At 42.5% G+C, this 24,675-nt stretch overlaps 1 protein-coding gene across 16 annotated transcripts; it reads left to right on the top strand.

Annotated features, from left to right (window-relative positions):
• Positions 1 to 472: 472 nt before the first annotated feature.
• On the top strand, positions 473 to 21,742 carry LOC109878177 (RNA-binding motif, single-stranded-interacting protein 1-like). Of its 16 annotated transcripts, none has more exons than XM_031824399.1 (13): positions 473 to 1,022; positions 8,985 to 9,136; positions 10,754 to 10,812; positions 11,008 to 11,099; positions 12,601 to 12,758; positions 12,897 to 12,976; positions 13,086 to 13,198; positions 14,264 to 14,404; positions 14,559 to 14,609; positions 18,177 to 18,278; positions 18,460 to 18,531; positions 18,708 to 18,783; positions 18,894 to 21,733. In XM_031824399.1, the coding sequence occupies exons 1-12, from the start codon at positions 972 to 974 to the stop codon at positions 18,774 to 18,776; spliced, it is 1,140 nt and encodes a 379-aa protein (XP_031680259.1). In that variant the 5' UTR covers positions 473 to 971; the 3' UTR covers positions 18,777 to 18,783; positions 18,894 to 21,733. The 16 variants fall into 16 exon arrangements, 12 of the variants coding, with proteins under 12 accessions (XP_031680259.1, XP_020325993.1, XP_031680254.1 ...); XM_020470404.2 differs by having other exon boundaries at positions 534 to 1,022; positions 12,598 to 12,758; positions 18,463 to 18,543; positions 18,693 to 18,783; positions 18,894 to 21,742; XM_031824394.1 differs by having other exon boundaries at positions 535 to 1,022; positions 12,598 to 12,758; positions 18,463 to 18,531; positions 18,693 to 18,783; positions 18,894 to 21,742.
• The last annotated feature ends 2,933 nt before the right edge of the window (positions 21,743 to 24,675 follow it).

Below are 24,675 nucleotides of genomic sequence, written 5' to 3'. Positions count from 1 at the left end.
CTGAGCGCAGTGAGATCTGAGGTGGATATACCCTCCCATTACAGATTGAACTTTTAGAGTGCACTTTTTAATTTATCATAGATCAGTCTATATTTAGTTTCTACTCGCACCGTCCTTAGGTCTACATCGTCACAGGAGCTGGAGGAAACAGCCTACAATAGATCACTATATCTAACCAATATCCTTCCGATCTTTGTCCCTGTCCCTGTTTAAAAACAACATAGACACGGCCTTGTCTTAACTATTCATGTTGGTGAGCCACAACATGATACAGTATTTAGCTTATCTAACAGAACCGCCTATCCTTTACATCCTGACCTGTCAATTCTCATTTCTCGCTTAACCATTGGGCTCCGGGAGGGGGAGGGAGGGAGGGGATGGGGGAGGGGGTAAAGAATGTATGGTATGTGTGGGCGTCAACAAGACGCAGTGTATGGGGAACGACAAATTGAAACAATGTATTAATTTGCGTATTACATGTATCTTTCATGGTAGTGACTGGTTATCTGTTGATTGTCAAACAGTGAAACGTGTTCTGTATTCAGAATAGTAATACTAACCGTACTCAATAGCAAGGTCATTTGATTATATCTTGAAACATACCTCTAGTGTATGCGCAATGGTTTGGTCTGTGGAAGGCGGGACTCAGGAGCGGTCAGCAGGACGTCGTAGATCAATGAACTGAACTGAGTTTTCTGCCTGGGTTGGACGACACTTTGGTGGGATTAAACCCTACAACCTACGCAGTGTAGCCTATGTCAGGTAGCCTACAGATGTGACAACGCGACAAGGACATTTGAATCAGGATCGAAAACGGAAATACCGGAGTTTATTTCTAACCCGGTCGATATGCGGATTTTGTCCAAATAAACCCACTGGATTCTAATAAACGGGTCTGCATGTAGCTTCATTTTTTGGGAGTAAACAAGCTTCTTTTTTTATCTCGGAATAACTGGAATAGGCTATCCAGGATGATCTTTGCAAACACTGCCAACCCGTTGAAGAGCACATATCGGAAGCAGGTAGGCCAAAAAAGCCCTGGCTGGGATGGTCCAAAACGGTTCCATAAGTCCCTTGAACGCATCCAATTCGAGTGCGCGTACGGCCCACTGTCTTATCACCTGAGTTAACACGGTCACTAGAAGCGACAGTCGTTATTATAACGTTATAACACCGCTCACCGACAGTCAGGTTGCAAAGTCATGTAGTGTGACTGTCAGTAGCGCGCTACACTACATTTTGGTCAAGTCTGTTCCGTGCATTAGTGTCCATTTTATATTATCGGCTTTGTCCTTGAATTAGCATTACAGGATAGCCTATCTAGCAGCTTTTATTGTATGGCCCTAATGGCTTATAACAACCATCATCCAAATAGATATAGGATTTTTTAAAATTACATTCAGATACACATTGAATTGCTCATTCAGAAGGTAACTGATGAAGGGGTAGGCCTATATGATTTATGATAGAATTACGCACTCTTTTACTGGAGGACAGAGGGAGAGAGAGATCCTCCCATATGGTCCATGTAACCCAGGTTTAGATGCTGAACATTTGTTATGCCTACTGCTATAATAACATTGCTATAATGTTCACAAGAAGAATCACCTATACACTGAACATACACCGTTTTATTCCCCCGGCGTTTCAAAGGTAGAGATATTCTATCTCTACATCCCCAAGTCTTGGAGGAGAAATACATGATTTCTTCAGCATGTTTTTAATGAAAATAGGTCACACAAATGTATGGCATTTGAATTGTCATTCATATGTCCCATTTGTTAGAGTCCTTGTAGGATTGAATAGAATAGGAATGGAATAAAACGGAATAATATACAATAGTTGTGATGATGCAGACAGAAGCCATGTAGTCCTAGTACATCTTCTATTCCTTGTCGGTATTGTTAGACTAGAACAGGTTCTGTATAGGTCGACTAGTGATACAGTAGGCCCTGCTCCACCACCTGAGTTAGTTCGGCCCAGTAGGCCTTCTAGTGAGTGGCATGCTCAGCTTCTGCCTAATGTGGGTCAGTGTGCTGGAGTGAACATGGGTGTTCATGCATCTATAATGAGCCTTTTCAGGTGTAGCTACACATTTGTATTTATTTGATGTATCCAACCTTTATTTAACTAGGCAAATCAGCAATGCAGTGATTCTATAGCACTACTCTGTTGTAGTTCACCACTGATTCAGCCATCTAGTCCACAAGATGGAGGTGATTGCGATTTGTAGCTATATCCGCCCTGAATGATTCCAATAGGCCTAATAATCAGGTAGTCATCTAAATGAGTTGGTACTTCAGTCCTTCTTTACCACTCCACACTGTAGTTCACCACTGATTCCAACCTGGACTCAGGGGTAGAGGTAACATAGTAAATGTAAATCCGGGACACTCCAATTAGTACGATATGTTACGGTTCGTATGGTATGTTTTAATTTGTGGATGTCCGTCATCCATTTCGTATGATATGTTACACATTTCAATTCGTATGATATGTTCCGAATATCCAACACTTATGCAATGTTACGAATCCCAACATGTTGTGGCTAACGTTAGCTAGGTGGCTAATGTTAGCTAGGCTAGGAGTTAAGGTTAAGGGAAGGGTTGGCTAACATCCTAAGTTGTTGCAAAGTAGCTAAAAAGTAGTAAGTTGTTGCAAAGTAGCTAAAAAGTAGTAAGTTGTTGCTAATTAGCTAAAATGCTAAAGTTGTCCGTGATGAAATTCGAACACGCAACCTTTGGTTTGTTAGACGTTTGCATTATTCACCTGATGCAGAAACCGTTGTGCCATTTCCTTGTTGCTTCAACTCTAATTGGGGCGGCAGGTAGCCTAGTAGTTAGAGCGTTGGACTAGTAACCGAAAGGTTGCAAGATCGAATCCCTGAGCTGACAAGGTAAATATTTGTCGTTCTGCCTTTGAACAAGGCAGTTAACCCACTGTTCCTAGGCCGTCATTGAAAATAAGAATTTGTTCTTAACTGACTTGCCTAGTTAAATAAAGGTAGAATAAAAAATAGTTAGCCTAAATAGTCCGGGTGGCAATTTGATTAATTGTTCAGCAGTCTTATGGCTTGGTAGAAGCTGTTAAGGAGCCTTTTGGACCTAGACTTGTCTCTCCGGTACCGCTTGCTTGCTGTGACTTGTCTATGACTTGGGTGACTGGAATCTTTGACACCATCTAGTATATAGGTCCTGGATGGCAGGAAGCTTGGACCCAGTGATGTACTATGTTACGTCTAGTCTATGAGACTGGGCTGCTGATTCAACCATCTAGTCCACAAGATGTAGGTGATGGTGTGTAGATCCTGTCGGTAGGCTTAGTATATCTCCACCCGTAACGATATCCATCGACATAATCATCTGGTGGTTATCTGAATTAGTTATGCAATGGTTCTTCATTCTTTGCTTCGTCAGTGATTCTAGTCCACAAGATGGAGGTGATTATGTGTGCATTCTGTGGGTAGGTTTGGATATCTCCATCCTAAACAATATCAGTATTCCTAGCCCTAATTCAATTTGGTGGCCATCTTAATGTAATTTAGCTCAATCACCATTTTGTTTTTGGTAAATATGCATTCAAATGGTGGAAGGCAGAACATGTTTTTTCTTAATTCACAGTTGAATCGGACTGCCGCATGCCATTTCTAGATTTTTCTAGAGTGGCTTCTGCAGGGTCGGAGCTATTTTAATGAGTAAGAGGAAGGAAATGCCTTGCAGAGGAGGGCTCTGGTTTGCCTCAGAGAATGTGTGGTAGTTTCCCACTGACACACCAGACTGTAGTACTAGGAAGGAACCGTGATGGAAGGAGTGTAGACAGCACCCCACAGGGAAATAGCCTAGCGGCAGGACGCCTAGCGGGTAGAGCATTGGGCCAGTAACAGAGGTTGCTAGTTTGAATCCCTGACCAGAAAATGTGACAAGTCTGTTATTGTTTCCTTGAGCAAAGGCACTTAACCTTAATTGCTGTGAGTAATGGGGGAGTTGGGATATGCAAAAAACTCATTTCCAATTCACACAAAAGGACAAATATAAGCACTTATTATTATTATAGCCTATAGTGCATTCTGCAATGCATAGAACCAGGGTGAGGAGTTGTTCCTGACCATGTGACGAGGAAAAACTCCTACCCCTATTCATCTCATTATATTTCACTGCCGACATTCTGGAGCTTGGTGAAATGGAATGACTCCATGCTAGAAAACTCTAGAAAGAACGGTAGTGCTGAATGTCTTTTCACCAGGCATCATGGGACCCATGTCGTCCAAAAAAACGAAAATCTGTCCGTAGGACATTCTTCCAGAGCGTCTTGATGATCATCCAGGTGCTTTTTGGCAAACTTGAATCAACTTTTTGGGTGAGATGGGTCCCATTTATGTCTGGTGAAAACCAAACACTGCATTCCACAGTAAGAACCTCATACCAACGGTCAAGCATGGTGGTTGTCGTGTGATGGTTTGGAGATGCTTTGCTGCCTCAGGACCTGGACGATTTGCCTTAATATAGAAGGAACCATGAATTCTTCTCTGTATCAGAGAATTCCACAGGAGAATGTCAGGCCATCCGTCTGTGAGCTGAAGCTGATGTGCAGCTGGGTCATGCAGCAAGACAATGATACAAAAGACACAACCAAGTCTACATGAAAATGGTTAAAAAGCAACACATTTGAAGTTTTGGAATGGCCTACTCAAAGTCCAGACCTAATCCCAATTGAGATGTTGTGGCAGGACTTGAAACGAGCAGTTCAGGCTTGAAAACCCACAAATATCCTTGACTTAAAGCAGTTCTGCATGGAAGAGTGGGACAAAATTCCTCCACAGTGACGTGAGAGACTGATCAACAACTACAGGAAGCATTTGGTTGTAGTCATTGCAGCTAAAGGTGGCACAATTCAGTGTAAGGGGCATTGACTTTTTCACACAGGGGAATTGGGAGTTGCATACTCTAACTTTGTTAATTAAATATTTGTGTAAACACAGGTTCCCTTAATCTAATATTTTGTTTTTTGAAGATCTGATAACATTCAGTATCAAAAATATACAAAAATAGAGAAAATCAGAAAGGGGGCACATACTTTTTCACGGCATTGTATGTATATATATATATAACACTGAACAAAAAATATAAACACAACATGTAAAGTTTGTTTCAGGAGCTGGGAAAAAAGATCCCAGAAATGTTCCATACGCACAAAAATCAAATTTCTCAAAAATGTGCACAAATTTGTTTACATCCCTGTTAGTGAGCATTTCTCCTTTGCAAAGATAATCCATCGATCTGACAGGTGTGGCATATCAAGAAGCAAATTAAACAGCATGGTCATTACACAGGTGCACCTTGTGCTGGGAACAATAAAAGGCCACTCTAAAATGTGAAATTTCATCACACAACAACATGCTAAAAATGGCTAAAGCAATTGGCATGCTGACTGCAGGAATGTCCACCAGAGCTGTTGCCAAAGAATTGAATGTAATTTCTCTACCATATGTCGCCTCCAACGTCGTTTTCGAGAATTTGGCAGTATGTCCGACCGGCCTCACAACCGCAGACCACGTGTAACCACGCCAGCCCAGGACCTCCACATCTGGCTTCTCCACCTGCGAGATTGACTTGAGACCAGCCATCCAGACAGCTGACAAAACTGTGGGTTTGCACAAACAAAGAATTTCTGCACAAACTGTAAGAAACCGTCACAGGGAAGCTCATCTGCATGGTCATCGTCCTCACCAGGGTCTTGACCTGAATGCAGTTTAGCGTAGTAACCGACTTCAGTGGGCAAATGCTCACCTTCGATGGCGCTAGAGAAGTGTGCTCTTCGCAGATGAATAGCTGATGCACGAGCTCAACAGATTACACAAACTCACCACTACTAAATGTTCTAGTAGGGCCGTGTAGCATGTGTAGTGCTGACAACTACTATATGACCTTCAGTGGTGTAAAGTACTTAAGTAAAAATACTTTAAAGTACTACTTAAGTCATTTTTTGGGGTATCTGTACTTTACTATTTATATTTTGACTACTTTTACCTCACTGCATTCCTAAGGAAAATTATGTACTTTTTACACAATACATTTTCCCTGACACCCAAAAGTACTCGTTACATTTTGAATGCTTAGCAGGATAGTGAAATGGTCCATTCACACACTTCTGAAGAGAACATCCTTGGTCATCTACTACTAGTGGCGGACTCACTAAACACAAATGCTTCGTTTGTAAATTATGTCTAAATGTTGGAGTGTGCCCCTGGCTATCTGTATATTTTAAAACAAGAAAATTGTTTTGATACTTAAGTATATTTTAGCAACTATATTTACTTTTGATACTTAAGTATATTTTAAACCAAATACTTTTAGACTTTTTACTCAAGTATAATTTTACTGGGTGACTTTCACTTTTACTTGAGTCATTTTCTATTAAGGTATCTTGTACTTTTACTCACTTATGACAACTAGGTAATTTTCCCCACCACTGATGCCCTCAAGTTTGTGTTGGAGCTACAATTATATGCATTGACCCAATATGTGACTGTGTGTAACTCACGGTGGTTTGTCAGTTGATTAGGGCACGAGTCAAATGCCCACACATACAACCTTGTTATCTCCCTGCTGCACTCACACATTATATCACAAAACAAAATTAGAACGTCATCATGGGCGGGGTGTCCAAAACCAGATGGGAAATGACTTGATAAGATGGCATACACTGTACTAGTCGGTGTGAAATATAATCTCAATCTCACCAGCTAAGAATGGCACGCGAGCCTGTCATGTCATAAACTTAGGTTGATTCAGTTATAGTATAGACTAGCTTGTGGGGGGGGGGTTGCCTTGCGTGTCAGGAAGGGGAAGCTAGGTATATAGCTGAGCCGTGTTGACAGTCTGTGCTCAGTGTGCCGTGGGTCTTATCAGCTACCTACGTCTCACCTCGGGTAAAAGCATGAAGAACATCATGGTACTGTGTACGTTTCCTGACAGGAATTGACATGACTGTAGACTGTTGCGTGTCCAGGAATCCGCTGAGGTTGTTGTGTGCTGTTGGGGGGGGGGTCCAAGATTCCCAGATTCCCAGATGTATTTTCTGGGTGTGGCACAAAGGCCACACAGGAGGCCATGTTTCATATTTCCGTAGGCAAGGGACACCAGTTTGTCTCTGTGTGTGTGTGCATGTGAGGGTGTGTGTGTCTGTGTATGGTTGTGTATTTGTCTGCGTGCATATATGTGTGGGTTTTTGTCTGCATACTGGTGTGTGTTTAGTCAGTGACATTGTGTGTACCTGATGTCCTCTTGTCTCCTGTGTAAATACCATATACAGAGCCCTCCACTTATATTGGCACCCTTGGTAAATACGAGCAAAATGGGCTGTACATTTATATATTTTTTGCTGTTTATCCTCTTAGTCTTTCATTCAAAATATTCACAAACATTGAAGTAAAATGATTGAAAAAGTAAATGAAATATTTTTCTACAAACATGTTTGCCACAATTATTGGCACCTCTAGAAATTCCTGAGTAAAATCTACCTGCAGTACATTCCCATGCATATTTTATGTTTTTAAGTTCTCCTGAGTGATTAGGAACACTTACGTGGTCAGCCATGACTTCCTGTTTCACTGGGGTATAAATATGAGGTGACACCCAGGCCAAGTTCCCATAGTCATCCATCACAATGGGAAAGACCTGAGAATACAGTAATGATGTGCGACAAAAGGTTGTTGAGCTGCACAAATCAGGAAATGGCTATGAGAAAATAGCTCAACGGTTGAAAAATCCCATTTTCACTACCAGGGCAATAATTAAGAAGTTTAAAGCAACAGGAGATGTTAACAATCGGCCTGGAAGAGGACGTGTGTCTTTATTCACCCCACGCACAGTGAGGAGGATGGTTAGAGTGGCCAAAAAAAAACTCCAAGGAGGGGTCAGAAAGTCTCCAAAACTACGATCAGACGCCACCTACGTAACCACAAGTTGTTTGGGAGGGTTGCTATAAAAAAAGCTTTTGCTGTCATCAAACAACAAACTCAAGCTCTTACAGTTTGCCAAACGTTACTGGGACTTTCAATGGGACCGGGTTCTATGGTCAGATGAGACCAAAATAGAGCTTTTTTAGAAACAAACACCAAAGGTGGGTTTGGCGTAGACAGATAGATATCCATGCAGAGTAAGTACCTCGTCCCCACTGTGAAGTATGGTGGTGGATCTTGGATGTTGTGGGGCTGTTTTTCTTCCAAAGGCCCTGGACAACTTGTTAGGATACATAGTATCATGGATTCCATCAAGTACCAGCAGATATTACATCAAAACCTGACTGCCTCTGCTAGGAAGCTTAAACTGGGCCGTGGTTGGATCTTCCAGCAGGACAATGAACCAAAGCACACCTCAAAATCAACACTAAAATGAATCACTGACCACAGAATCAAGGTTTTGCCATGGCCATCCCAGTCCCCTGGCCTAAACCCCATCGAAAACCTGTGTGATGAGCTGAAGAGGAGAGTCCACAAGCGAGAACCTGGGAATCTGAAGGATCTGGAGAGATTCTGTATGGAGGAATGGTCTCAGATCCCTTGTCATGTGTTCTTCAACCTCATTACGCATTATAGGAGAAGACTCATAGAGTTGTTATCTTGGCAAGGGGAGGTTGCACACAGTATTGAATGAAGGGGTGCCAATAATTGTGGCACGCATATATTCGAAAAATATGTGTTTTGTGTTAAGAATGTATTTTTTCTTTCAATTATTTTACTCAAATTAATAGTTAGATTTTTGTGAATATTTTCAATGAAAGACCAAGAGGATAAACAATAAATACTTTTTTTACAGACTGTTTTTCTCATATTTACCAAGGGTGGGTACTGAGTTGAAACTCGTCTCTAGTCTGTCCAGGATTTCCCATTCTCTTTTCTGGTTGAGGCACAAACACCGCTGTTGACGGAGGGCAACAGAGTGACCGTGTTTTTACTGTGTACCTGACCGTGTCTCTTCCTGCAGTCGTACCCCATGGCTCCAGCCAGCCCCAGCACGGTGAGCACCAGCAGCAACAGCAGCACCACAGGATGGGACCAGCTCAGCAAAACGAACCTGTACATCCGCGGCCTGCCTCCAGCAACCACTGACCTGGACCTAGTCAAGCTCTGCCAGCCGTGAGTACTGCTCAGCACACACCCACACATGTATAAACATGAAAGCACACACACGCAGACGCAGACGCACACACACACGCAGACACACACACACACACACACACAAGTCTACACAAGCACTGATTGACTGACACATTATTATGATGAATTAGAACAGCTTGTTCCAACTATATATGCCAATACCATATTCATGTGGATCGGGCATGAACCAAGCATAAAGGCCACCAACTCAACCAAGGATGAACCAACTGTGTTTACATGATACTGTATCTGTAGAGGCGAGAGATTAGGGAACGTGACTGTTTTCTACAGTATTGGGATTGGTGAATGCAGCAATTGTCATGTTTGGTTGGGTTTGTCTCTGTGCGCCTCTGGCCTCTGGACCACAAGCATACGGAGCGAAGCATTCAACCATGTTACCAGGGGCAACAGCCACCGTTGCTGTGTTGTTTGCTTGTGTTTTGCTCCCAACGGTGTTCAGCCTGCTCCCCGGGCACAAAGCAGAAACGAAAGAGCCTTTCATTGCAACCAGGCCTAATGTTGGCCAAGTGTTTGTGTTCAACCAAAGCATGATGCACGTCCTTAAAATACCAGTTCCGCAAAGCGGCTTGGCATCATTTCAACTCGGACATTTCTGTCTTGAGTTTGAGTGCAGTTTATGACACGGGCTGTTTTTCCAGGTACTGTAACACGGAGTGTTGGCATGAACAACTAGTTAGACTCTGCTAGGCATCTATCGTTTTCTCTTTGGTCTAGCGTTAGGCTGCTCTTTGACATAATGTCGGCTGTTGTAGCAATGTTTGTTTTGTCTTTATATATCTACATCCCACCACACATATTTGACATATTCTGACAACTGGATGTATGTAGCAAGGTCCCTATGTGGGGAGTCAATCTTTTTTTTTTTTTTTTACAGTGCCCAAAGCTTTCAGAGATTTATATATACACTTGTATGCTACTGTGTAAATACTGCAATGTGTGTTCGCAAGGATTGCGTAATCTTCTTGTCTTTAGTCTGTTGTAATTATTATTCAGTGACTCGGCAGAGGTGCCAGTTAGTTAGTATGAGGGTTAATTTGGTTAAAGATACAATGTGGTTGGAGATGCAATAATGAACAGATTCTCTTAAATGAGTCTACTGAAATAACATGGTGTGCTGTGTGGGCATCCGCCTCCAAGCCTCACAACCCGGTTGCCTCACCCGGCTTAAATGGCTGCCTTTTTTCTTCAGCGATGATGTCATGCATTCTTGTGCAAGCCGAGCGTTCTGGCTCCCAGCCCTTGTTATATAAGTTTAGCAGTAGATCGACACTGTCTGTGATATAGGGCACGCAGTATTTTTTTTATGAATTCATTTATTTGAAGGCGAAAGTGGTAGAAATGACGTAACTACAACCATATTTGGGTTGTAAACTGATTGTATTGACATCATTTCAACCTGCTTTACCCTTTGAGCCTTCATAACACATACTGTACCAAATAAAGAGGATCGGTAGATTGAATTATGGTTTGACCTTTAAAACAATAATGTATGCATATTGTAGTGATAATCAATACAGTTAAAGGATAAGAGGGCAACGTCCTGTTATTAACATTTGATTCTTCTTGTGCTCATAGATACGGCAAGATCGTGTCGGCAAAGGCCATCCTCGATAAAACAACTAACAAATGTAAAGGTCAGTATCATGTATTCTACTATTTATCTCCATATCTCCAATGTATCGAAATAAATGATGTATTTGTACTGTTGTCAGATAGTATCACACACTGGTATGCCACTAAGAACATGCATTTGTAATGTAAAGCAAATTAATATCAAGTTGTACTACTGTATTATGACGGTTGATTCGGTGCTCCTCCTCCTACTCCAGGGTATGGGTTTGTGGACTTTGACAGCCCTGCAGCAGCCCAGAAGGCGGTCCATGCCCTAAAGACCAGTGGGATACAAGCCCAGATGGCTAAGGTGAGAGGAACCCTGTGTTCTTCTGGTAGTAGAACAACATTGGCCCCTAGGTCTGTCTCTGTTTTGTAAATTATAATGACAGATTATATGGAGCAGTAGACTGTGTGTGTGTGTGACATGTACGTGCATTTGTGTGTGTGTGTGTGTGTGTGTGTGTGTGTGTGTGTGTGTAAAGCAGAGCAGCAGAATCAGTCACATGACCCCAGCTGACTGGCTGGCTGTTCAGGCGGTGACCCCATTCACGTTCTTTACTTAAGACAGATGTCCTCCCTTCCCTCTCCCGCTCGCTGCCAGAAAAACAGTCGGTCCACACGCACGCACAGAACAGGATGGACAGCTTTCTGCTGCTATGCAAATATTATGACTGTCTGTCTCGTAGCACAGCAACTACTAATTCATGTGCTCTGGGCTGGGATACTCCCAGTTAGCATTTTATGCTGTGTTATGAGTTAGCATGTTATGCTAACATTCCCTGTCCAATTACTGATGTTATGCTTATTGGTTTGAATACTTCAGACTATGATTTGAACAACTCTTCTTCAGTGGTGGAAAAAGTACTGAATTGTCATACTTGAGTAAAAGTAAAGATACCTTTAATAGAAAATGACTTGATTAAAAGTAAAAGTCACCCGGTAAAAGTCACCAGTCGAAATGTATTTGGTTTAAAATATACTTAAGTATGAAAAGTAAATGCAGTTGCTAAAATATACTTAAGTATCAAAAGTAAATGATTTAAAATTCCTTATATTAAGCAAACCAGACAGAACAATTTTCTCTCTCTCTCCTCTCTCATCTCTCCTCTCTCCTCTCTCTCCACTCTCCTCTCTCTCTCCACTCTCCTCTGTCTCTCTCTCCTCTCTCTCTCCACTCTCCTCTGTCTGTCTGTCTGTCTGTCTCTCTCTCTCTCCACTCTCCTCTCTCTCTCCACTCTCCTCTGTCTGTCTGTCTCTCTCCTCTTCTCTCTCCTCTTCTCTCTCTCCTCTCCTCTCTCTCTCTCTCTCTCTCTCTCTCTCTCTGGGGACCTGTGTCTAGCTAGCTCCTGTATTTCTGCCGAGGCCAGCAGAACACAGTGTGCCTGTATGGTAGCTGCATAACTGTACTGCTTAGCTGTTCGTAATGGTAAAGATGGGAGAAAATAGAAAAAGAGACCAGTCGCCATTATGAGCAAATCAAGGGCCAAAGAAACTTAAGTCCTTGATAACACATTTACAGAGTTGTTGACTGAAGTCCCCGCATGACCCGGACGTGACCGTTACTAAGGCAACACACAACCCTAGCTAACTCATGTTCAGTTGTGTTTTGTTGTTATGGCTTGGATATCCTGGCTTGGATATCATCACAGACTCAAATAGTGTCAACGCATAATTTTAATCAGAGTGAAATATTAATGTAATTGCCTTCCAGTTGGTGTTGGTGCTGCAGTCCAAATTACCATAAATTCTTTGGAGGAAAATGATCCTAATACCTCTCTATCCATTTCTCTGTCCCTGTCTCTAAGCAGCAACAGGAGCAGGACCCCACCAACCTGTACATCTCCAACCTGCCTGTGTCTGTAGACGAGCAGGAGCTGGAGGGGCTGCTGAGGCCTTTTGGACAGGTCATCTCCACCCGCGTCCTCAGAGACTACAGCGGGGCCAGCAGAGGCGTCGGCTTCGCCAGGTGGGAACATCTCAATGCTCAGTAACAGTTAGACACAGGGCCATGTTGGTAACTCGAAGGGCTGTGGGTTCAAATCCTGCTACTTTTTCTAATTTAGATCCCATTGATTCATGTGTGACTTTTGTCTACTATTCCCAGGATGGAGTCCAAGGAGATGTGTAACTCAGTCATAGCCCACTTCAATGGGAAGTTTATCAAGACGGCGCCTGGAACTACGGGTAAAGGCCTATTTTCTCTTATTCTCTCTCATGCTTTGGGCTGCGATGCTCTTTTGTTTCGCTAACGGTGATGGTAATGGTGAGGATGATGCTTTTTCCCCCTCTCCAGCTCCCTCTGAGCCTCTGCTGTGTAAGTTTGCTGATGGTCAGAGGAAGAGGCACAGCCACAGTCCCTACATCCCCAGCGGTCGCACATGGCCCCGAGAGGGAGAGCTCAGACTAGTAAGTGCCTCTCTGTCCGTCTCGTCTGTCTGGATGTCTCTGTGGGTGGACCCACAACTGCAAGTTTTCGCTCCCTGCCAGACTAATAAAGGGCATTTTAAGAATAAATGCATTACCTCATGTCTAGTGTTGACTGACTTGCCCAGGGCCCAGTGTTAATCCTATCCTGAGAGACCAGTTCATTAGAGCAGGGGTTCATTATCTTTTTCACTCGGGCCCCCCTCCCAGCATTCGGGGCCCCCCTCCCAGCATTCGGGACCCCCCACCGGCGGATGTCTATTTCTATGGGCACAATAACTGTTCATGACCAGTGGTGTAAAGTACTTTAAAGTACTACTTAAATTGTTGTTTGGGGTATCTGTAGTTTACTAATATTATTTTTTGACAACTTTTACTCCATACATTTTCCCTGACACCCAAAAGTACATTTTTAAAGCTTAGTATGACAGTAAAATGGTCATATTCACTCACTTCTCAAGAGAACATCCCTGGTCATCCCTACTGCCTCTGATCTGGCGGACTCTATAAACACACATGCTTCGTTTGAGTGTTGGAGTGTGGCCCTAGCTATCCAAAAAATATATAAGGGTGCTGTCCAGTTTGCTTAATGTAAGGAATTTTAAATCATTTATACTTTTCCTCTTCCTTTGCACTTCAGTATATTTGAGCAATTACATGTACTTTTGCTACTAGTACATTTAAAACCAAATACTTTTGGACTCAAGTAGTACTTTTACTCAAGTAGTACTTTACTTGGTGACTTACTTTTACTTGAGTCATTTTCTATGAAGGTGTCTTTACTTCTACTCAAGTATGACTATTGTGTACTTTTTCCACCTCTTGTTGGTGGAGTGAATTTTGCAAGTTTAAAGCTTTTTTCCTGCAGTTCTACACAATTCCACCGGTGCCCCCACAGGGGGGGGGGGACGCCCCACAGTTTAGGAACCACTGCATTAGTACCCATTACAGATCATGGTACTGATTTAATGGTTGGTATTGTGATGCTAATGTCACAGTTATGAGAAGGATCTGGTTTTGTGTGACGGTTCTATTTTGTCCTACCAGGGCGGGATGACTCTCACCTACGACCCCACCTCAGCTGCAATGCAGAACGGCTATTATGCCTCTCCCTACACCCTAACGGCCAATAGGATGATGACTCAGCAAGCCATGTCTCCCTACATGTCTCCTGTCACCTCCTACCAGGTAGGCACTTCATTATCCTGGAGTTAATTCAATATAAATGATCAAAAGATGATAGTCGCTTTGGATGAGAGCATGTGCTAAATGACTCAAATGTAAATGTTATGTAAATTTGAAGAATGTGGCATGAGGTTAACCCTGCCCTTTCATGCTCCAGGTACAGAATCCTTCCTGGATGGCCCACCAGCCTTACATCATGCAACACCCAGTAAGAGAAATGAAATGTCTTTCTTACTCCACACACACAGTGCTAGAAAATATGGATTGTCAGACTTCATTTTACCACAAATGGAGTACTACCCTACCCTGGTACAAAAACACAGTGAAAGAAACTATGTCTTAACTCAGTTCGCAGCGCTATACATGTAGACTACAGACATAATGCAAGTAAATATTTAGTTGGACGATGTTTCTCTAACTGTAATAATACAGTTAGGCGGATACTTCTCTGATACGAAAACATTGTGATTTAAATATATATATATATATATATATATCCAGGGGTGCAACTTTGGTTTTAGAAGTGGGGGGGGGGATATATACACTACCGGTCAAAAGTTTTAGAACACCAACTCATTCAAGGGTTTTTCTTTATTTTTACTATTTTTTACATTGTAGAATAATAGTGAAGACATCAAAACTATGAAATAATACATGGAATCATGTAGTAACCAAAAAAGTGTTAAACAAATCAAAATATATTTTATATTTGAGATTCTTCAATTAGCCACCCTTTGCCTTGATGACAGCTTTGCACACTCTTGGCACTCTCTCAACCAGCTTCACCTGGAATGCTTTTCCAGTAGTTTGGTTGAGGTCGGGGGATTGTGGAGGCCAGGTCATCTGATGCAGCACTCCATCACTCTCTTTCTTGGTAAAATAGCCCTTACACAGCCTGGAGGTTTGTTGGGTCATTGTACTGTTGAAAAACAAATTATAGTCCCACTAAGCCCAAACCAGATGGGGTGGCGTATCGCTGTGGTAGCCATGCTGGTTAAGTGTGCCTTGAATTCTAAATAAATCACAGACAGTGTCACCAGCAAGCACCCCCACACCATCACACCTCCTCCTCCAAGCTTTACGGTGGGAAATACTCATGCAGAGATCATCTGTTCACCCACACGCGTCTCACAAAGACACGGCGGTTGGAACCAGTAATCTCAAATTTGGACTCCAGACCAAAGGATGAATTTCCACCGGTCTAATGTCCATTGCTCGGGTTTCTTGTCCCAAGGAAGTCATTTCTTCTTATTGGTGTCCTTTAGTAGTGGTTTCTTTACAGCCATTTGACCATGAAGGCTTGATTCAAGTAGTCCTCTGAAGAGTTGATGTTGAGATGTGTCTGTTACTTGAATTCTGTGAGCATTTATTTGGGCTGGAATTTCTGAGGCTGGTAACTCTAATAAACGTATCCCCTGCAGCAGAGGTAACTCTGGCTCTTCCTTTCCTCTTGAAGAAACTTTCAAAATTCTTGAAATGTTCCGTATTGACTGACCTTCATGTCTTAAAGTAATGATGGATTGTCATTTCTCTTTGCTTATTTGAGCTGTTCTTACTATAATATGGACTTGGTCTTTTACCAAATAGGGCTATCTCCTGTATACCCCCCACCCACCTTGTCACAGCACAACTGATTGGCTCAATCAGAAGGAAATAAATTCCACAAATTGACTTTAACAAGGCACACCTGTTAATTGAAATGCATTTCAGGTGACTACCTTGTGAAGCTGGTTGAGAGAATGCCAAGAGTGTGCAAAGCTGTCAACAAGGCATCAAAGAATCTCAAATATAAAATATATTTTGATTTGTTTAACAATTTGTTGGTTACCACATGATTCCATGTGTCATTTCATAGTTTGGATGTCTTCACTATTATTCTACAATGTAGAAAATAGTACAAATAAAGAAAAACCCTTGAATTAGTAGGTATTCTAAAACTTTTGACCGGTAGCATATCGCTCGGAGGAGTCCGCATGGTCCTAAAGCACACTGTTGCCTCGTTTTGTATCGCATTACAATTATAAAACTGGGAGGGGACAAAAATGCAATTTCAGAATGTGAAAGTTGCGCCCCTGTATATATCTTATCCCACTGATAGTATATGTTGAGAGGCTGACGTATGACATGTTACCTCAGTTAAAAATACCCTGATTCAAAAACAGAATGTGTTACTTTAATCAGTGAGTTCTGCTGACACTGCAGAATAAACACCCCCAAAATCTGTGTGGGAAGAGAAGAGAACAGAACAAAACAGAGCCGAGCCCAGTTCTGGGAACCGGAACATTCCCTCATATTTCAGTGAGGGCGGAACCAATCAATTGTTTTGATTAGGATTTAAAGGGGAAACTCCCCTGGTGAGTTTAAGCTCTTGAGCTCTTTTCCTTTTATCATCTGGATGTGACACGGTGGATTAAGACTGCGTCTAAATTTGCACCCTATTCCCTATATAGTGCACTACTTTTGACCAGAGCCTGAGACAAAAGCAGAGAGCTCTCTTTTCCAGTAGCTAACTGACTCTGGGGCTCTGGTCAAAAGTTGTGCACTATGTAGGGAACAGGGCCGGGCTATTCAGCTCTTACCCTACTAGGTCCGGAGCCTGCTGGTTTTCTGTTCTGCCTGATAATTAATTGCACCCACCTGGTGTCCCAGGTCTAAATCAGTCCCTGATTAGAGGGGAAAAATGAAAAATGGTCCAGAGTTGAGTTTGAGAGAATAGGGTGTGATCTGGGACCGAAATACGACTGTGCTTCTCTGGCCTCTAGCTCTCTGCTCCCACTGCCGTATGGAGCCAACAGGAAATGCCTGCAGCAGACATGGTCTTATGACTGAAGCCATTTGCATCTCTCAGCAGATGGTTTCAAGTAGAACAAGTGTCTGTGTCTGTTTCCCCTCATTTTGACAAGGAAATGGTGCACTCCCTCAAGGAGTTTTGGCTTATACAGATGGCCTAAGGCCTAAAAAAATATGTATTTTCGGGGGGTGCTGAGCTTGTCTGATTAATCTAACAAACTTGAAGTCACAGGTTTCACTTGGTTAGTGCTGAGCGATTAGTGCTTTTTGAGATCGGGGGTATTTTCTTAAAACTGCATTGTTGTTTAGAGCTTGTAAGTAAGCTTGTATTCGGTGCATGTGACATGAAATTTGATTTGATTCAAAGAAAATAAGGCATACTTTTATGACTGCTGAAAACCAACTATCAATCACTTAGATCCTGCATTTTCAATCTCGCGAAGCAACTCCGTTCTATCCCTCTCGTTCTCTGTTCTGTCTCCATGTCAACTCTGCACAGATCGGACAAGTTTAAACCGGGCACACAATGGATTATGGTCATTGTAGTTAATTACCATGTTTTCTTCGCTAACCTATGTAGAATATTGGATGTTGGAACCTACAACTCCCGAGTACATCGCACAGTTCAGGCTTGATCTGATTTATTTCTACAGAAACTGCACATCGGGCTCACCAACAACAACAAAAAATGAACAAAATGGAATTCAAATAATTGAACCGACGTCAGTCAAGTAGTTGTTTAAAATAGTTTAAATAACCAACATTTCGGTTAATCGCTCAGCACTACACTTGGTCTAACCAGTCCCTATTCAGCCCTGTACAGAATCAGTTTTATGAATGAGTTATTACAGTTAAACCTAACCACAAATTCCAAAAAGCCAGATACTTTTGCCTGCAGACCTTCCATTGATCCTCAATGGGTTTGAGTATGAGGATGACCTTGTATTGATTGTAGAATTATAACCTCTGTCTCTCTCTGCTACAGCAGGCTGTAATGTCGCCCTCTGTGGACCACTCCATGACAATGCAGCCCACCGCCATCATGACACAGCAGATGGGCCATCTCTCATTGGGCAGCAGTGGAGCGGTGAGGGGCATTCTGGGAAGGGGGAGGTGCAATTTAGTTAGTCTCATTTTACCTGATGCAAACGCAGATCTAAAGTGCACAGAGGCTAAGGACTAGGCAGTGATTTGGGATTGGGTGAAAATGAGTTGGCTGACTTCTGAGGGGTACAGTATGTAATATATTGTTGTTTTTCTTATGACAGCAGTATATTTCAGCCAACGCTGCAGTCCAGGCAGCCTATATGCCTCAGTACGCCCACATGCAGCAGACAGCCGTAAGTTCCGAGGTTCGTCTTTGCCATCTCATTGTGTTGATCTCCTCTCATTCATCCATGTCTCATCATGAGTATAGCCATTTTACATACAATTTTTACATCCCATGCCATTACTTACTTGATGGTGCTAATACACGATAATAAGATGTGAAGTTACACAGTTTTTCCCTCTTCAGGAAAATGGTTCACAGCAGCAAATGGATTCGTCCAACAATTCGTCTCCCTACAGTCAACAGAGCAAGTAGCGATAAGGTATGTGCTTCCTTATGAGTCCCTATATGAGATGGAAGTGATAGTTTTAATTGGACTGTAGCACTGCTCATAGTAGGAGTAGTGATCCTGATTGTCGTGTGTATTGTCAGGTGACTTCTGTGAGCAGTAATGGATGCTGTGGGCGCTGACTCATGATGTCACAGTCATAGCCTCTCCTGATTGGACCAGACCAGACTTCAGTAAGAACTCTTTTGCACAGCTTCAACCAAACAACTGTGTATGATGGAACCAACAGCAGTGATACCATGGTGTGTAAAACGGAAGACAGAGCTGTAAAAATGGACAAAACCAACAATTATTTCCCCCCTTCAAAACAGGAAAAAAAATGTTTTATTTTGATAAACGAAAAGACGTGTATTTTTTACCACGGATTCTCCAAGTGGATGCAATGGGGCAAGTAGCCTACAGCGTGATGTTAAAAGATGCATGAGATTGATTCTTTTTTTTTTGTGGAATCTGTTGACTTAAGGAAAAAGAGATTTCCAATGGGTTTTATAGGTAGTTTATTAGCCAAGATATATGATGAAAAATGTTGCTTGCAAAAAGTGTTCATTTGGTGAGGTGTTACTGGTTTTTATTTTTGGTCTTTATAAGATATTATCATTCAATTAGGCTTTTAGGGTTAATGTCTGACATGATTTTCTGGATCAGATTAAATATGTAGGATTGGCCGTTTGGCAGCTGTCAATCAATCTATGAATAGAGAACTGATAAAGAAGCAGATGTTTTGCCAAATAGATGATGGGTTGGATAATGTGCCTTCCTCTAACATCATAAGTCATTTTACATAGCCTGGCAGAATCCGAACTGATTCCCTGACGTTTCACTGTTTCACTTCATGGTGATCACAGTATTCAGCCTGGTCTAACCAGGCTACATTAAAAAGAACAGCCACTCTTAATTAGAACTCCTGTCAGTCCATAGTAAGGTCTCTTTAGACTTTGACAGTGTAGGTGTCTTGTTTTTGTCATATTTCACCCCCAACCAAGGATGTGAACCTCCATCAAATGCTACACATACTGATCTCATCTCCCTAATTAAGGCAAGAGAGCCTACAATTCAAATAAAAGAACACATATAGATTTAAAAGAAATGCAAGCTTGAAATTGTGAGGTAACGTCAAGGCGGTTAAATTTTTTCTCTTGCTATTTTTTACTTCAACAGATACAGTAATATTAATAGAAAATGCTTAACTTTAATGATGAAATTACAATCTGTTTTACTTTACGCTAAATTGACGGGGTTGTCTTTAAAGAACATTGAATGGTCATCTTGAATGGTCACCATGTGTGGTCATGTGTGACTGGTTTTTATCTACCTCAGAGTTCTGTCTGGGCTGGTACGGCTGGGTTTGCAGGTCCAGCCCGCCTCACCAGAGAAGAACACAAAAGCTGCGGACCAAATCGCACCCTTTTTCTTATGTAGTGCATTACTTTTGACCCATAGGCTTTTCACATTGGGCTATGTTCATAACGGTGGGCCAGTAACCGTAAAGATGCTGGATCGAATCCCCGAGCTGACAAGGTAAAAATCTGTTGCTCTGCTCCTGAACAAGGCTGTTAACCCACTGTTCCACGGTAGGCCGTCATTGTAAATAAGAATTTGTTCTTAACTGACTTGCCTAGTTAAATAAAGGTTAAACAAATAAAAACAGACACATAATTGTGTCTATCCCATTATGGCGTCTGTGAGAGCATTTTGAAGTAGTCAACTGGGTGGGACTTCCAATGGGTTAAAGGGATACTTCGGGATTTTGGCAATGATGCCCTTTATCTACTATCATGCTAGCAGATACCCATAGACTTCCAGTCATTGCGCTAACACTAGTCAGCATTGGCTTGCAAAACTACCTCTAACTTCATTGATACTGGACACAGAGACATAAAAATGGTATCCACAAATTCATTTGACTCTGGAGAAGTAGATAAAGGGCCTCATTGCCAAAATCCCGAAGTATCCCTTTAACCCATTGGAAGTCCCACCCAGTTGACTACCTCAAAATGGTGAAAGTCCTCAATGGTGCTGCCAATGCTAAAATAGGCTTTTGGGCACTCGAGTCCTCTATGTATCTCTATGGGTCAAAAGCATTGCACTATAAAGAAAATAAGGTCAGATTTGGGACGCATCCAAAGCCAAGCTCAGGAGCTGGCCAATAGCAATTTTTACTATTCTTCCTCCTACTACTCTGTCCTCAAGTAAAGAAACATTCTGTTTTGTTTAGTGTAGTATCATGCTGAATCTTATTTTTTGTTTGTTTTTCCGATATAAACATTGCTACAGGTGGAATGCGGTTTTTAGCTCCGCCTTAGTTTTGGAGTCTCCAAAGTTAAAAGAAAAAACAAAGTGCTGCTTGTCGATCAGAGGTTCCAATAGGCTGGGGAATGAGGCGTTTTTTTTTTAAATAAAAAAGAGGAACGCAAACCCACCACGTGGTAGTGTAGGCTTCTAGACTCGATCTATTCTTCCCTTGAAACACACACACACACACCTTCTCAGTATGGGACTTTGTGTTGGCAGTTAATGTGGTGAGGGGGGGATGTAGAAGTCTGAAAGATGGAAGTTTAAATTGCAACCATACTATTTGTAGTCTTGCATAGCTAGCGACGTCTGAACCAAGTGCAATTCTGTGTCTGGATCAATAGGCTAGTTGTACAGCAAATTCCACCAACACTTGTGTGATATAGACTGGCTGATGACAATAAATAAAAATGAAATAGTAGTAATTTATGCAGAAAGATAGATTTTTTTTTGTTTTTGTTTTACATGTCTGGGTGATGATGCTGCTGGGTATCATCAGTTAGAAAAATAAAATCATTTTGTATTTTTGTTTCCTTATGTATGTTACAGCCATCGTTTCACTAGATTGGTAGAACAATCTTATCCTTGTGCTTTCCTTTATAAAAATATTTGAATAAAAACCCACCATGAATCAGCCCTATGAGGTGAGTTTGTTTAGTCATTTATGTCTCATATTTTATGTTTGATGTAGTTGTTTACTAAATCTTAACTGAACCCCTTCAGTTACAGCTTGTTGTGTTTTGGGATATGACAAGAAGCATGTCATTTTACATAGTACCCTCCAAGCTCATCATTAAGCTTAGGGCCCTGGGTCTGAACCCCGCCCTGCACAACTAGGTCCTGGACTTCCTGATGGGCCGTCCCCAGGTGGTGAAGGTAGGAAACAACATCTCCTCTACGCAGATTCTCAACACAGGTGCCCCACAAGGGTGCATGCTCAGCCCCCACCTGCACTCCCTGTTCACCCACGACTGCGTGGCCACACACGCCTCCAACTCAATCATTGAGTTTGCAGACGACACAACAAGCCTGATTTACCAACAACGACAAGACAGCCTACAGGGAGGAGGTGAGGTCACGGGTGGAGTGGTGCCAGGAAAATAACCTCTCCCTCAACATCAACTAAACGAAGGAGCTGATCGTGGACTTAAGGAGACAGCAGAGGGAGCACGCCCCCATCCACATCGACGGGACCGCAGTGGAGAAGGTGAAAAGCTTCAAGTTCCTCGGCGTACACGTCATTGACAATCTGAAATGGTCCACCCACACAGACAGTGTGATGAAGGTGCAACAGCGCCTCTTCAACCTCCGGAGGCTGAAGAAATTTGGCTTGGCCCCTAAGACCCTCACAAACTTCTACAGATGTACAATTGAGAGCATTCTGTCAGACTGTATCACCACCTGGTACGGCAACTGCACCGCCCGCAACTGCAGGGCTCTCCAGAGGGTGTTGTGGTTTACACAACGCATCACCGGGGGCAAACTACCTGCCCTCCAGGACACCTACAGCACCCGATGTCACAGGAAGGCCATAAAGATCATCAAGGACAACATCCACCTGAGCCACTGCCTGTTCACCCCGCTATCATCCAGAAGGCGAGGTCAGTACAGGTGCATCAAAACTGGGGCCGAGAGACTGAAAAACAGCTTCTATCTCAAGGCCATCAGACTGTTAAATATGAATCACTAGCCGGCCTCCGCCCATTACTCTTTCCTGAACTTAGTCACTGTCACTAGCCGGCAACCACCCGGTTACTCAACCCTGCACCTTAGAGGCTGCTACCCTGTAGACATGGAATCACTGATCACTTTAATAATGGAACACTGGCCACTTTAATAATGTTTACATCATGTTTTACTAATTTCATATGTATATACTGTATTCTAGTCAATGCCACTCCGACCGACATTGCTTGTCCTCATATTTATTGAGTTTTGTGTGTACTGTTGTGAATTGCTAGATACAACTGCACTGCATTTCACTACCACCGCAATAACGTCAGCTAAATATTTGACCAATAAAATGTGATTTGATTTACATGAAGTACCTTCAATCAACAGCAGAGGGGGCTATGCATTCAAATGAGTAAGTATTTGTTTAACTAGGCAAGTCAGTTAAGACAAAATTCTTATTTACAATGACAGCCGACTGGGGAACAGTGGAATAACTGCCTTGTTCAGGGGTAGAATGACAAATTTTTACCTTGTCAGCTCTGGGATTTGATCCAGCAACCTTTCGGTTACTGGCCCAATGCTCTAACCACTAGGCGACCTGCCACCATGAAAGTCGATGCAGTAGATGTCCACTTTGTCATCGTTAGTACTGTCTTGATAAGAACTTGATGTATCAATGTACTTGCTAACCAGTGATGTATATAAACACAAGTATACAGTATATGTCCATGGCGCTAACCTTTTGGACACTTTCTAGCATCCAGGGGAATTCATGTAAATGTATCCTTTGTGATATGTGTCTTTTATGGGGCTTCTCTGTTAAAGCTAGCAGCTTACTTGAGCTGATGCCATAGACACAAAGGCACCATGTCCCATATATCTTACCAGTAAAGATCACCCACTACCACACACACACACACACACACACATGCTCCGGACACCACCCAGCCAGACCGTAATGCCAAGCATATGCTCCCCACGCCACGCAAGAAAATCGACCCTATGAACATAAGGAGCAAGTGATGGAGGATTAGCACTCTCTGTCTCACCCCCCCCCCATCCCCTTTCTCGCTTTCTCTCTCTTTCTCCTTTCTCTCGCTCTTCTGATGTCTAATTATCCACAGCTGAAGGGACACATGGCGCTTTTCCCTAAAGTGGGGCCAAGGTCAGATTAGGGGTGCCTGTGCAGACATTGGGGGTGCAGACATTGAGAGGGTCTGTGGTATCTAGTGTCTTGATTCATTCACTCATTTCTGTTCAATGGTATTTCATAGGAAAGGGGCTGATTGACCTTTAAATAAACCTTTCTGGCACATGTCTTTATGGGGCCACAGTATAGCCTATGGATACATTTTACAATAGCCATGTAAAAAGCGACTAATGTGTTTTACTCTACAGTAGTAGAGGGTAACTGTACCACATGGCAAAGAGTCAGCTTGATTAGCCTGGTAGCCATTTGGAACCAGAATGGTTACCACATTGACTTCTGGGAATAATGCCTTGCCTGAATGTGCAGTTTTACTGAACTGATCTGACTCTCATCCTTACGATGTACATCTGTCACCTTGTCCACCTCCTCTCTCTCTCTCTCTCTCTCTCGGTCTCTCTCTCTCGGTCTCTCGGTCTCTCTCTCTCTCTGTGTCTCTCTCTCTCGGTCTCTCTCTGTATCTCTTTTACACACACACATTCCAATCATAGCACCATAGGGAAGGGATAACATTAATACACAGTCACTCCTTCCATCTCTGACCCTCCTCTGCACTTGTTTCAATTAACTCACTGGGCTTGCGATTCACTTCCAAACACAAGACCGCAACATAAACAACAAATACTTGACACGAGCTCCTCACAGGGAGCTGTAGCCTACTGCGTCAACCAAGAGAGGGCAACACTGGCACA

Source organism: Oncorhynchus kisutch, linkage group LG5 (assembly GCF_002021735.2).
Source record: "Oncorhynchus kisutch isolate 150728-3 linkage group LG5, Okis_V2, whole genome shotgun sequence".
Taxonomy (NCBI): Eukaryota; Metazoa; Chordata; class Actinopteri; order Salmoniformes; family Salmonidae; genus Oncorhynchus; species Oncorhynchus kisutch.
This window is presented reverse-complemented; position numbering and strand designations above follow the sequence as displayed.

Bases quoted from the DNA above. Each gene is read 5' to 3' on its own strand.
- LOC109878177 (XM_020470401.2), top strand. From the start codon at position 972: ATGATCTTTGCAAACACTGCCAACCCGTTGAAGAGCACATATCGGAAG. The intron at 1,023-8,984 runs GTAGGCCAAAAA...CTCTTCCTGCAG, and splicing joins AGAGCACATATCGGAAGCAG to TCGTACCCCATGGCTCCAGC. The intron at 11,100-12,597 runs GTGAGAGGAACC...CCTGTCTCTAAG, and splicing joins TACAAGCCCAGATGGCTAAG to CAGCAACAGGAGCAGGACCC.